The sequence below is a fragment of the Durio zibethinus genome, chromosome 13, assembly GCF_047325235.1.
Source record: "Durio zibethinus cultivar Kanyao isolate XHJ-2024 chromosome 13, ASM4732523v1, whole genome shotgun sequence".
NCBI lineage: Eukaryota > Viridiplantae > Streptophyta > Magnoliopsida > Malvales > Malvaceae > Durio > Durio zibethinus.
The window spans coordinates 2,854,566-2,869,595 of NC_143174.1; the positions used below are offsets into that span (position 1 = coordinate 2,854,566).

The following is a 15,030-nucleotide window of genomic DNA, read 5'->3' on the forward strand; positions in this document are numbered from 1 at the left end:
CTATAATTCGTTATTGGTAAACAAAAACAATTAGCAGTATAAAAATATATATTTGATGAATTAATATATTTTTAGACAAGTTTTTTTTTTAACTGATTTTTGGACCAGTATTCAATTGAAAATTTGTAAATTGCACATGACCTACCATTACTCGGGTTTTTTTTGTCTTCCTTTTGCTCATTAACCTTTATATAAACAGCAAAAACCCCTCCCACAAAACTTGTGAACTGGTACTAATAACAGGATAGCATGAGTTTGAGCATCTCTTTAAAAGCTCTTACAAGAACTCAAACAAAACATTCTTTCAAAACTCTCAACAACCCATTCTACAAATCTCTCTCCCATTTCCAAACCAATGAATTGAACACTCAAAGGTCAGAGCTTTTCGCAAAATCTGTTACTTTAGAGCAGACTCCTGACCTGTTTGACAAAGGTCCTCAACCAGTCCTTGCCCAAAAAAACGGATTGCTTTTTGAGTACTCTCGCAATAACAAAAACAAGGAAGCTCTGAATCTCTTTCTGGGTATTCATAGTTTTGGATTACCAGTCGATGGGTCAACGTTTTCCTGTGTTTTAAAGGTCTGTGGATGCTTGTTTAACGAGATAGCTGGAAGACAAGTTCATTGCCAATGTTTGAAACTTGGGTTGCTTGAGGATGTCAGTGTGGGGACTTCCCTTTTAGATATGTATATGAAAACAGAGAATGTGAAAGATGGTAGGAGAGTTTTTGATCATATGGGGGAACGAAATGTGGTTTCTTGGACTTCATTGCTTGGAGGCTATGCACAGAATGGAATGAATGAGGAAGTTTTGGAATTGTTTGTGACAATGCAAATGGAAGGGATAAAGCCAAATCCATACACCTTTGCCGCTGTTCTTGGAGCTTTGGCATGTGAAGGGATAGTAGAGAAGGGTGTTCAAGTTCATAGTTTGATTGTAAAATTTGGTTTTGAGACTACAAATTTTGTGTGCAATTCTTTGATTAATATGTATTTGAAGTCAGGGATGGATAAAGATGCTAGAGCTATTTTTGATGGTATGGAAACCAAGAATGCAGTGACATGGAATTGTATGATTGCTGGTTATGTGACAAATGGGCTTGATTTGGATGCTTTTGAAACATTTTACAATATGAGGCTTGCTGGTGTTAAGCTTACTCAGATGGTTTTTGCTCCCCTTATAAAGTTATGTGCTAACCATAAAGAATTGGGTTTTGCAAGGCAGCTTCATTGCCGGGTTTTGAAAGATGGCTTTAGCTTTGACCCTAAAATCAAAACTGCACTTATGGTAGCTTATGGTAAGTGCAGTGAAATGGATGATGCATTCAAGTTGTTCTCAATGATGCATGAAGCTCAAAATGTTGTATCTTGGACGGCTATGATCAGTGGGCACTTGCAGAATGGTGGAATTGAACAGGCACTTAAACTTTTTTGCTTAATGAACAAGGAAGGTGTCAGACCAAACCATTTTACTTATTCTACCATCCTTACGGCTCAACCTGCTGTTTCTCCTTTCCAAATACATGCGCAAGTAATCAAAGCTAATTATGAGAAGTGGCCTTCTGTTGGAACTTCTATTTTAGATGCTTATGTTAAGTTGGGAAATGTTGAGGAAGCTGTAAAAGCATTTGAACAAATTGATGAGAGGGACATTGTCGCATGGTCAGCAATGCTAGCTGGTTATGCTCAAATAGGGGACTCTGAGGGAGCTAGCAAAATATTTATCCGGCTGGTAAAGGAGGGGATTAAACCTAATGAATTTACCTTTTCCAGTGTTATAAATGCCTGTGCAGCACCCACGGCACCTTTAGAACAGGGAAAACAGTTTCATGCATGGTCAATCAAATCAAAATTTAATGATGCTTTATGTGTAAGTAGTGCTCTTATTACCATGTATGCTAAGAGAGGGAATATAGATAACGCATATCAAGTTTTTAAAAGGCAGCGGGAAAGAGACCTTGTGTCATGGAACTCAATGATCTCTGGATATGCACAGCATGGTCACGCAAATAAAGCTCTTAAGGTATTTGAAGAAGTGCAAAGACAAAACATGGAAATGGATGATATAACATTTATTGGTGTCCTTTCTGCCTGTAGTCATGCTGGATTAGTGGATGAAGGTGAAAAGTACTTCAACATGATGGTAAAAAATCACCACATTTCTCCAACAATGGAGGTGTATTCTTGCATGGTCGATCTATATAGCAGGGCTGGAATGCTTAAAAAGGCCATGGATATCATAAACAGAATGCCATTCCCAGCTGGTACAACTGTGTGGCGAACCCTCTTGGCTGCCTGCCGAGTTCATCACAATTTAGAGCTGGGAAAACTTGCTGCAGAACAGCTTTTTTCGCTTCAGCCACAAGACTCAGCTGCATATGTTCTGCTTTCCAATATTTATGCTGCAGCAGGAAATTGGCATGAAAGAAGGAAGATAAGGAAATTGATGGAGAACAGAAATGTGAAAAAGGAGGCTGGCTACAGCTGGATCGAAGTTAAGAACAAGACTCACTCTTTCTTGGCTGCTGATCTTTCTCATCCCATGTCAGATCGTATATATTCAAAGCTTGATGAGTTAAAAACTCGACTAAAGGACATGGGGTACCAACCTGATACTGATTATGTACTTCAGGACATTGCTGATGAAGACAAAGAAACCATTCTTTCTCAACACAGTGAGAGACTGGCTATTGCTTTTGGATTGATTGCTACTCCTCCTGGTACAGCTCTTCAGATTGTTAAAAACCTTAGAGTGTGTGGAGACTGTCACACTGTTATTAAGTTAATATCACTGATTGAAGGAAGAGATATAGTAGTCAGAGATACAAACCGGTTCCACCACTTCAAAGCAGGCAGCTGTTCTTGTGGTGACTACTGGTAACAATTGATCGATGCAGCCCGAAGCTTCCAAAAGGTTACTTCAGTCATCTAGGTGCAAGGGGTGGGATATTTATTAGGTATGTGAGGGTTGCTGAGCAATAGGCGTATTTATCAGAGGCAAGTGATGGTTGCATGTGTTTCTGACTTTGCTGTAAACATGTTTGATGAGGTATGTGACAATTTATTGGGGTTGCTTTTGTTCTTTCTTTTTTTTTTTTTTATCCTGATTGTTACTCTTCAGTCATTGTGAATTTATGTTTCTATTTGCAGCTTATTCTTCATTAGTGTAAACCGGGACTTCATCAACTACGAATTAAGTCATGGGATGGGAAATTCTTAAGGTTGTTTCTATTGCATTTGCATAAAGTTACAATGAGAGAAATTAATTAATCACTTGAAGGCACCCTGTGCTCGTCGAAGTTTTAATATGCCTTCTGATCCAAGATGACAGGCATACGTCTTTCTACCGTCACATTTCAAGGTGCTGATTCTGCTAAAGATTGAAGGTAAACAAAACTCTGGTGCTAAATTTTTCATTCAGCTCCATGGAAGATTAACATTCAATTTTCAGAACGCGTATAGAATCTTAGAAATGGGTCATCAAACAACTCCATATGGGAAAAGCTTTATATGCTAGTTTGTAAGTACTGTTTTTTGTTTCCTTCTCTTTATTCTTTTTGACTTTTCTTAGTAGTTGACAGTTGTTTTTGTCTGAAATGACAAATAGAGAAGGCTAACTCAACTAGCTTTTCAAACCTTTGGACAGAAAGTTGATTCAGGATTTGACATAACTGAAAATAAATATGTAAACAATTCCCTTCATTTGTATTTTTAGATTCCAAACAGCATTCATGTTTGTTGAATTGAACCTATCGTCAGGTAATTGAACTTGAATGAACTTTGAAATACATTGATCCCTGATGTTACCAAGTCAAAAGATGAAGGAAATTTGTGAGTTATAACTCAAAGCTATCAAGCATCGTGGTTATGAAGAAAAGGGGTTTTGAAAATTAAATTATTTAAACATTTCATGCTTGCTGGTAAGCATACAAATGTATTCTGCACCAAAGAGCAGGCAATAGGAATAGGGCATTAATAAATCAAGATGGTAGTATTAAGAAATATGCCTCTCGGGGACCAGGTTCACATCAGCCGACCAAACCACCGCTTCCCACCCCCTCCCCCCCCCCAAAAAAAAAAACGGTTTCCCCTCCATTTTCCCTCCAAACCAAACCTAACCAGCCCAACCCAACCGCAACCAACCAAACTCCTAACAGGTAGGGCAGCAATAGCAAATGCTCCAAATGATACTGAAAAGTCAAATCATTTAAAAAACCAGACAATTAGGCTGAAAAAAACAGGTCATCAAGTTTAGGCAGAAAAGGGCACAACTCATATTCCAGCATTATAAGCCAAATTACTCGGTAATCTTCTTTACATGGTAAAAAAAAACAAGCAATTCAATTAAGTGTCAAAGGTTCACCCTATCTGAATACAGGAAATGGGAGGTAGTCACCTTCCCCGCTAGATGAAGCTAAATAGAGATATTCCTTGGATGATCCTGCAGTTATTAATAAAATACAAATAGCAGAGACTGCACTCACGAGTAGATATATGTGACAATTTCATCGAATCCATCAACCTTCCTCTCCAAACTCATTTGTAAATCTTTCATGGACCTCAAGATCAGCTTTGCTCACTGTTGGCCTCTGTCTAGCAAGCACCTTATCAAAATCTGATCTTGAAATTGGAGGTGGAAGGATCTGCAGAGGCATTAATCAATGAAAAAGAAATTTTAATTTCTTCAAACGTCACAAATGGCTTAATAGTTATACTTATTGCATAACAAAATGCTAACAATCTTCCAAAGTGTCTTCTGGAATATTTGATGAAATTTCTTTCTGTAATTGATTTTGTTTTCCATGTTTATTAAATTATGTGGTTTTTAATTTTTAATTTAGTTATCACACTGAAATAAGATAATAACATTTTAGACATATCAAATAACACACTCCAAACACTTCATCTCAATGCCATCTCCAAAAGCCAGGATAAACGCACACTAAAAAAATCATGACATAAGGTAATCTCCAAAAGTATATTGGAACAGAGGGATACAAAGGTAAGAACTCAAATACTTTCTATCTCAAGCAACTCCATACCTGTGCTGCAAGTCCCTTGGCTGCTAATTCCTGCATAGTGATTTGGATGGCACCTTGTTGCTTTGGTCCACATGGCATCCACATATTATTAGAGGTGTTGTAGAAAAACATGGCATCTTGGGTTTTACGTACAGGTTCAAAAAGAACATCCTTAACCTGTAAAGAGATAAACAAGTAAAAAAGCACACAAGTGAGTTACTCTACATTGGCCCTTCATAACAAGATTCACAGCCAAGACAGAATTCAGAGAAAGGGGAAGAAGAGGTAATGATCAAGCATACCATACAGATGCTGCACTTACACAAACAGATATGTCTGACCCTGAAAATCCCTCAGTCCGGCGAGCTAAGATTTCAAAATCACTTTCAGTCAAGTTGTGAGGGGTATCACCTAAATGCACCTGTTGTAATTTATTTTACCAAACAAGGCAGCCATGTCAAAAAAACCAAAAGGATTGAATGATTCTATTGTGAAAAAGAAGAATTTTCTTTCTTTTTTCTCAATAATTTGATGGACAATATCAGGGATAAGGTCAAGTACTTTGAACATATGTTGTCGAGCCTTCAAATCTGGGAGAGGAATGTAAATCCGCTTATCAAAACGCCGACGGATGGCCTGTAAGAAAAATCGATTGGTAAAAGAAATCCATCTCTGCTGATTCAAGATGAATATATGGAAATTTATGCTGATTTTCTCCTTTACCTGATCAAGTGCATAGGGAGTATTCGTTGCTGCAAGCACTAGAACTTTCTGATCATTATGTCCTACACCCTAAAACATCAAAAGCACAAGGTATAAAATTCATATTAAGCTTGAAATCTTGAAAGGACTCATATCTATTTGTCACAATCTAGAACGGGCATTAATAGGATATGAGCACCGAGTAATACAAATACAGGCAATATGGAAATTCTAAACATAAAGATGCTAGCATCATACAGAATACAGCAACAAAAACTATCTTACACAAATATATATTAAATAACCTCTCAACAGTATCACTTGAAAGTCTTTCAAGACACATAGATTAATTAAGAAAATTTGTGTTATACAGTCACAAGGTAATTTGCTTATCTTGCATGTCTTCCGTAAATGAGTTGATTCATGAATGATCTTCAAATTTTTTGCTTTCACGTTATGATTTGTATATCAACAAAATGAATGTGTAATCATCCAAAAATAAAAGGTCTTCAAATTTTGGACTTAAACAAACTTTATAATAATAATTAAAAAAAAAAAAAGAAAAACCTATTGGGACTTGCATTAAATATTTATAAAGTGCAAACTTTCCTTTAAAAAAAATCATAAAAGAAAGACCATCAAATCCACACCAAGTACTGAAGATAAAATTGAAAACTGTTCAGAGATTACAAGAATTTAAATCATGAGAAAATAATATCTCGAAAATCTTTCAGAAAAAAAAATTTAAAACTTTTAAAATTTTTTTAGCACTTTCACCACACTGATAAATACCTGCATCTGCACAAGAAGTTCGGTTTTGATACGTCTTGATGCTTCACTTTCGTTGCCCTCACCACGCTGGCCACACAAGGAATCTATTTCATCAATGAATATGATGGAAGGAGCACTATCACGAGCCATCTGAAAAAGGTTTGAAACCAGCTTTTCGCTTTCCCCCATCCACTTTGACACAAGGTCTGATGAAGAAACACTAGCAAAAAAAAAAGGGGGGAAGAGGGATTAAATTTTAAAATAGAAATAAGCAGAAACCTTATATACATGCACATAAACAGAGCAAAGGTACATAGAAGATTAAATACCATAAAAATGTTTGAAAAGATAATAAAAACATGAGTCGGAAAGGTAAATTTATCATAATATATTAATATCAACAACTTTCAATGAAAGCCTAGGTTTGCAATCTCAAAACAAAAGCATACAACTTGTAGGAAACACAATTTTCATGTCTTTATAGGAACGATCCTTACTCCCAAAGTATAATATATTTCGAAGCATATGCTTTAATATCACAGGGAGTCACAAATCCCACAATGCATCTTTTGGATGTAAGCTAAAATATAATAATGGAATGGCAGGATGCAACCATGGAAACATTTCTAAGACTCCCAGATGCTCTGCACTATACAAACTACACTAGCACGGTAAAACCTTAAATTATGTGCAAATGAAATCATAATAGTAGACCTTTGCATCAGTGGACATTATACATTGTATGGCTAGAATAAGTATACAACCCAATGCCCATTCTTGGATCAAACACTGTAAAATCCTATCATTGTTAGTACAATTATTACTACTATTATTGTTGTCAAGTATTATAATTACTATATTACTTGACATAGGAAAGATTTAGGGTAATCAGTCATCTTCATTATTTTGGAGGACTTGGGCTTGGAGATGAGGAAAACTAGGTTTACAGAGTAGGAGAAAGCAAATTAGGGTTAGTGAATGAAATAGCACTTTGATGAAGACTTTAGTAATGCAGATGAAGAAAAGACAACGAAGATCGCAGGAGAGGAGGAGAACACAGTTACCCTAGGCATCCACGCTTGGAAAACAAAATGCTCACAATTACATAATCAAAAGCCTAGATAAATATGTACATTAGATTGGTATTTATAGACTCCAAGACTATTCTTAAATTCACTAGGATTAGGATTCATGACAGAAAACTACAATCAAATAATCAACTTAGATTCCAAGAAACCAACCTCAAAGCCTAGAAACTCCTAGACTAATATAAACTCAACAAAGGAATAAAAGAACCCTAGGTTAAAGGGACTGTAAATTAAACTTCCTCTCCTCAATTGCACAATACCTAGAGTTCTTAATATAAATACTAGATTTTGGAAATAAAATCACATAAAGATGGAGGGGTGGGCCATAAATTTCAAATAACAGAACAATGAAGATGTAGAAATAAGGTAGGGACGTTTGCAGTACAGAAAGCCAATAGATATTAATAGATCAAAGAGTTTTTGTAGCAGATACAAGTCATAACCACAATATGTGAAAAATGCCACCTATTTGCCGATGCAATCCAATGATACATATATTGGAGTCTTTACTACTGCCACCTCTCCCTTTCTCCCAATAAAAGGAAAGTGGTGGGCGCATCACAGAAGAAAGGCTAGATAATACAACATCAGCAAACATGTGAAGCATCAACTTTTTCCCTTTGTTTTCATGATTCAATAGGCATCTTAAAAATTTTAAAAAAAAAGTGAAAAAGGCTTCAAACTCAGCAGATGATCAGTGAATATTCTGTTATGGCCAGATAAAGATATGTGCTAATCATTAAATTACCTGAAAAATGTGGAATCTGCTTCAGTTGCAACAGCCTTGGCCAAGTATGACTTCCCAGTCCCAGGTGGTCCATACAACAAAAAAGCTCTCCATGGCCTTCTCTTTCCTAAAGGAGAACAAGTAGGAAAATTGTAACAAAATTAATCCAATTATATCCCTGCATATGTAATGTTGAAACAGGATGAAAAAGCAGCGAAAAGGGGGATACACATTAGATTAAGTGAGTTTCTCTTCGTCCAATAAAACAGTTCAAGCAAACCTAAACCAAAGCAGTTCAAATCATAAAGAATTTATATTCTAACAAGGCCAAGCGGATAACCAAACACATCAATATGAACAAGGGTGCAAATATACGGACTGGCTGAAGATATAACTCTTTTCCTACCAGAACACAAAACCTCAACTAATCCCATACATTACTTTGATTTACTACACCTATCATAAGAGAAATTTTCAGATAGACGGCTAATGAGCTGAATTTTAAGTTGAATTCAAGAAATCCTACTCTAAAATTATAACAGAAATATAGAATACATTAAAAAGCATTTGACTCTCAAAACCAAATTAATTTTGTATCATGTGACTAAAATGGCACAGTGACAGCTGCAAAGGAGGTAGAGTCTATATTGGTGCAAGCAAAAGTTTCTAGCAAGAAATTGACACTAACAGAGGCAGCAAGCAGGTCCTATTAAGGTGATGAAAGAGGTTGTTTGTCACATTTATGTGTTGCAGGAACTTGAGCATTAAATTATGACGGTGGTATTAGGAGGGTTATTGTCATTAACAACTATGATCATCAGATTAACAACAAAACAGAAGGAGGGATTTCAGAAACAACTATACATTCTCAAATTAACTCCTTTAATATCACACGGTTCATCAGTAAGCAAATTCTTGCTTTGTTGCTTGTTCTATGAAACAATTCAAGCACTACCAGAAAAATGGCAGCAAGGAGTGCCACAAGTAGCCATATCAATAATTTGCTAAAGTCTCACTGCATTCAACAGGAACAGTCCAACAGATATATAACAACATAAGCCAATTTTAGGAACAACAATCTCATTTCTTAAGCAACAGAAAATTTCAACAATCAGTTTATGAAGCAACACATTTAGGCAGTCTCCATTACCAGAGTCAACCTAAACAAACAAGCAAGATTAATTATCTTAACAATATCAAAGATCAACACCAAAATCACATCTTTCTCATTAAAACTACTAACCAACCTCTTTTCTAAATAATATCACAGTCAACAAAGAAAAATTTTCTTAACAGTTTCACAATCAACAATCAACATGCACTACCTATTGCCTAAATCAAGCAAAAGTCACTACTTTATAGCTAAAAAACATAAATCATCCTCAACAAATCCTATCAAGAAAAGCCTATAAAACCGTAAAATTCCTCGATTGTTCAACAATCAACAATTAACCCTTTTCAGTATCCACTACTAGTTACCACAATCCAGCTAAAGCTACCAATATTATAGATGTATACGCAAAATCATCCTCCAAAAACCAATGAAAAAGCCCCCCCCCAAAAAAAAAAAAACTAACCAGTAAAAAATTGAGGAAACTTGACAGGCAAAATAACAGCTTCTTGCAAAGCTTGCTTAGCACTTTCTAACCCAGCCACATCATTCCACTTGACATTAGGCTTTTCCCTAATAATAGCCGAATTGAGCCCAGCTCTCAACTTGGCCTGTTCCGGATCCTCCCCATCACCGCCTTCTCCTCCACCACTACCATCCTTGGGCTTACTTTTAGGGCGCGTGGCAACAGCAGCGTCGCCATTAGAAGCCGGTCCAGGGCCACCCTCATCGAGAACAGCACGGATCTCCTCGGCACGGCGTAAATACTCGGTGAATTTCTGGGTAATTGCTTCCTTGATTTTGGGGTTCTTCTCGTATTTCAAATGGGTCTTGAAATACTCGAGTGCGTTCATGTATAAAGGGAAGGCTTTGCTGTAGTTCCCTGCATTGTCTTCTTGAACCGCTTGCTTCACGTACTCTATCGCTTGTTCTTTGAAATTGCTATACATTTCTTTTTAAAAAAAATTTTCTGGGTAATTTATTTTTTCAATAGAATTGCATGGGATCGATAAAAGATTAAAATTTTCCTCTTTGGGGTTTTGCGATTTAGAAAGAGGGATCGAAGGAGAGACCGAAGGAATGGAAGAAGATAAGAGAAAGATTGGATTTTTGATCGTCAAAACGAAGCTCCAACGTAAGCGTGTGGAATATTAATTAGTGTACTTTTTTTTTTATTTGTTTTCTATTTGCCTAAAAATTGCATTATGGGTTGGGAAAGTTTAAAATTTTGCACCGTTTTTGTTTGTTCTTACGCTGAGGTTATGAAGAGATCTGTGTTTTTAATTTTAAAAAATTTTAATCTTTTGTCAGAAAAGAACTAAAAATTTCAGATTTATTTTTAATCGTTAAAAATTAAAAACAAAAAATAAATTATTAAAAAGAGAAATATGAATCAATGTAATTAGATAATTTTTGTTAATAAAAATTGATCTAATGCATTAAATAATTTTAATATTTTTTCATTTAAATATTTTATTAAATAATTTCTTGAAAATAATTTATGAAGTTTATTGAAAATATAAAATTATAAAATTTTTATTTTTTAATCATTTAATAAACACATCTAAAGATTTATGGTGATAATAATTTTTTTCATAAAAATTATAATTTAAAAATAAAAAATTATAAGTATTAAAATTTAAATCTTAAAATTATTTTTAAAAATGATTGAATTAACTAATTAATTAAACTCATATTCGAATCTTTCTATTATATTAATTTTATGCACTTTCATTCCATAAAAGAAAGAAATAAAAAAGTTGATTATTTATATAAAAATTGTAGAGCGGGGAGGTGTTTAATGTTTAGGCTGTTAGCGTGGCGGCGGGCAAAGCAAGCGTGAAAAAGAATGGGAAATAGAGTCGAGAAACAAAGAAGCAGTTGTAGTGATTAGTTAAATTAATTAAGATTATTTTATTTGATAAAAAAATTTTGGATTCGAATTTTATAAATAATTATTTGTTCGAATTATTTTAAATATATAACTTATAATCATTTATTTTAAATTATTAAATATAACACATCTTATTTTAATATAAAAAATTAAATAACTTTTTCACTTCAAATTTTTCTTAAAAAAAAAAAGAAGCTATCATAATTAAGGATGTAAATGATATATTAGTACTCGTAAGTTACTCGGATTTGACTCGATTAAAATTCAAATTCAATTCGATAATTATCGAGTCGAGCTCGAGCTCGAGTAGTTTGACTTATCGAACGAACCGAATTCGAGTATATTAATACCCGACTCGAATAGCTCACGAGCCTAATTGAGCTTTTTTATTATATATTTATTTTTATTATTTTATTTATAAAATTACTTTTTTACCCTTAACTTAAAAAACCCTAAAATTTTATTTTCTTTTTTTCCTTCTTTTCTTTCAGTCTTTCTCCACGTCTCTCTCACTCACTAGAAGACCCTTGCGGCGCCTTTTCTTCTCGCGTCCCACTCCATTGTCTTTCAAGCTAGCTTAGACCAAAACCAACTCAAATCCAAGACAAATCAAAGTTGGAGCAAGCTGCTGCGTGCTTCCCTTTTACACAGTAAGTGCTTTTCTGCGTGTTGCCATTTTTATGTTTGATTTGTCCTATAGTTATAGTTTTACAAAGTTATCTTGTGCTGTCTTTTTGTTTATCAAAATATTCTGTTAGAGCCTTTCCAAATATCTTCATGAAAATTTGGGATTTCACATATGAGATTTCCACTAGGGCAGGGCTATGAGAGAGAAGAGACCTTCCCGACGTTGATGGGACCAGTACCGATAGGTTCATCAGGTACCGTTTCATCATGTCGAATGCTCTCTATAAAAAATCCATTTCTCCTCTCTCTAAAAGATAAGCTCGTTCCACCCCTTCGACGAATTCTTTCGTAGCAGCTTGAACAGAACCCGGTCCCTTAATGTGAACGAGAGAAAAACAAACCCCATTACTCGATCAGGGAATCTAAGCCACTACTCTATTCTCGACTCGAAATCCATAAAAGACTTTAAAAGGGAACTGCTCTCTCTATCTCAGCTGCTTTCCCTACTACGGTAACTGATAAAAGTATGGGGGACTTTTTTTCTTAATCTTAAAAAAAGTATGGGATATTTTTCCATGATATACTTTTTTAGGGCCATTTTTTTATTAAATGTTTTTATGTTAAGCTTACAATTCTCACTAAAAAGTGGTTTAAATAAGAATGCCTAAATTAAATACCCTTATGAATATTGTGGGGATGCAGATCGAGAATAACAATGAAAGGGGGCAAGGTGTTATAGCTATTTGTTAGTATTGATTTTCTCAATTCTGATTTGTTTATCAAACATTATCACATTATACTTTTATTTTTGTTGCAAACTTGTGAAAAGCAATATGTTCTTTGTGAAGTTGCATTTAAATACTGAATTTTGTAAACCAAAAGTCTTTGTATTACTAGCAAGAAAGTAATTGAATTTGGGCCACTTCAAGACTTGCACAATAAGCTTTATCAGTAGAAAAATTTTTGGATGGTTCATATTATTTAACAGAAAAAAAGGTCATTGGCTCTATTTTTTTTAGTCATAATCATAATTTGAGCTTCCATATAGTTCATCACTAGTTTATTGAGGACTGTTTAATGTGAATACTTTTCTTCTTTATGCATATTAGATTTGTTAGAATATAACCTGATACTTATTTCTAATGAGATTGAGTTAATGTTATATAAATACTAAATAGGCATGTATAATTGTAAAAATTAATAAGAAATATTCATTTTAAGAAATTGATTTTAGAAATTGAAATTATTATCAAAGTAGGTAATCTTAAATTTATTAAAATTTCTACAATATTAGTATATTTTTCCAAAGAATAAAATTTTATACTCTTCCAATAATTTGTTCTCGCAACTTGTTTAGCATGTTTCTGGCAATAGAATTTATCGCACATGTTTCTAACAACTTGTTTTCATTATTTTTTGATCCCCAAATTAAATTATTGTTTTGATTTGTCTTTTTTTTTTTTTTGTTATAGGGAACTAAACATGTCATCAACCACACCGGATATCTCTTCTATACCAGTTCAGTCGATAATAAATTCTTTTACTAGTCGAATTGTGTCAGATGATGGTAATGATTCAATGAATGAAGCTTTAGATGCCACTAATGGTAACACAAATAAAACACCAGTCATTGATGCCAATGATAGAGAATGTGATGATGCTAACCTTGAAGAGTGTGAAAAACGTAATGAGAAAAAGAGGCAAAAGACATATGCTGTTTGGTTAGAGTTCAAAGAAGTCACTCTTTAAAAAAAAAAGAGTGTGTCCATTGCAAGAAGAAGCTAGCAATAAATACAAGTAAAAGTATAACTCAATTTAAGAGGCACTTGATAACTTGTGTTAAGAGAAAAATTTTTCAGAATCAACAACAAATGATCAATTTTTAGTCAGTAAACACATGTGGTGATGTACAGATACTACCTGCTCTCACAGATGACAAGTTTGATATGGCAAAGATAAGAGAAACAGCTGCACATTGGATACTTATGCACGAGCATCCTTTTTCGATTATAGAAGAGAAAGGTTTTAACATGAAACAAAAATATGAGATGTCTGTATGGGAAAAGGTATCATGCAATACTATTAAAAAAGATTGCATGCAAGTTTATGAAACAGAAAAGAAGAAATTAAAGGCACTGTTGAAGACTGTCAGCAAGATTAGTTTGACAATAAATTCATGGAAATCAAGTAATCAAAAGATTGAGTACATGTTCTTACAGCACACTTTATAGATTCTAATTGAATATTGCAAAAGTGTGTTATTAGCTTTGTTCACATACCTCATCCTCGTCACGGTGTTGAGATTGCTGATTGTATTTTTAAGTGTCTAAAGGAATAGGGATTGAAAACAAGGTGTTTACACTTTCTGTGGACAATGCTTCAAGCAATGATGTGGCGATTAGAATTCTTAAAGACATTTTTTCAAGAAATAAGATGTTGCTTTGTGGAGGAAAATTATTTCATGTTCGGTGTTGTGTGCACATCTTAAATCTCATGGTTCAAGATGGCCTTTCTGAGATTAAAAATGTGATTGGTGATGTTCATGAAAGTATCAATTTTATTAATCAAAATGAGACAAGACTTAACTCATTTTCTGACATAGTACAGCAGTTACAGTTGCCTGATAGGAAACTCATTCTCGATTGTAAAACACATTGGAATTTGACGTTCGAGATGTTATCGATTGCAATCAAATTCAAAAAAATATTTTCGAGGCTCAAAAAATGATAATCTCATTATGAATGTTGTCCAAGTCATGAAGATTGGGAAAAGGTGGAGAAAGTTTATGAGATTTTAGAAGTTTTTAATTCAGCCACTAAAATCATCTATGGAATTGATTATCCAACTTCAAACCTGTTTCTGAATGAAGTTTATCATGTGAAAATGTTGTTGGATAAAAAGATGAATGATGAAAATGAATTTGTTCAAGCAATGGTTTGTAAGATGAAGAGTAAATTTGATAAGTATTGGGGATAATGTCATTTGTTGATGGCTATAGCAGCAATCTTAAATTCAAGGTGCAAAATGAGGGTGGTTGAGTTTTACTTTCCTCGAATGTACCCTGATAGAGAAGCAAGAGAATATTGCTAA

General features: G+C 34.2%; 2 protein-coding genes across 3 annotated transcripts; one reads left to right on the forward strand and one right to left on the reverse strand.

Moving 5' to 3' along the window:
- Positions 1 to 103: 103 nt before the first annotated feature.
- Positions 104 to 3,701, forward strand: LOC111303793 (Tetratricopeptide repeat (TPR)-like superfamily protein). Its single transcript, XM_022900234.2, has 2 exons — positions 104 to 3,048; positions 3,150 to 3,701. The coding sequence occupies exon 1, from the start codon at positions 250 to 252 to the stop codon at positions 2,878 to 2,880; it is 2,631 nt and encodes an 876-aa protein (XP_022755969.2). The 5' UTR covers positions 104 to 249; the 3' UTR covers positions 2,881 to 3,048; positions 3,150 to 3,701.
- Positions 3,702 to 4,249: 548 nt separating this feature from the next.
- Positions 4,250 to 10,543, reverse strand: LOC111303794 (protein SUPPRESSOR OF K(+) TRANSPORT GROWTH DEFECT 1-like). 2 transcript variants are annotated; one of them, XM_022900235.2, is made up of 8 exons: positions 9,886 to 10,543; positions 8,330 to 8,435; positions 6,515 to 6,713; positions 5,744 to 5,812; positions 5,582 to 5,656; positions 5,343 to 5,441; positions 5,042 to 5,197; positions 4,250 to 4,642 (listed from the first exon to the last, which is right to left on the reverse strand). In XM_022900235.2, exons 1-8 carry the CDS (start codon positions 10,367 to 10,369, stop codon positions 4,517 to 4,519), a joined length of 1,314 nt encoding a protein of 437 aa, XP_022755970.1. In that variant the 5' UTR covers positions 10,370 to 10,543; the 3' UTR covers positions 4,250 to 4,516. The 2 variants fall into 2 exon arrangements, with proteins under 2 accessions (XP_022755970.1, XP_089598796.1); XM_089742670.1 differs by having other exon boundaries at positions 5,323 to 5,441.
- Between the last annotated feature and the right edge of the window lie 4,487 nt (positions 10,544 to 15,030).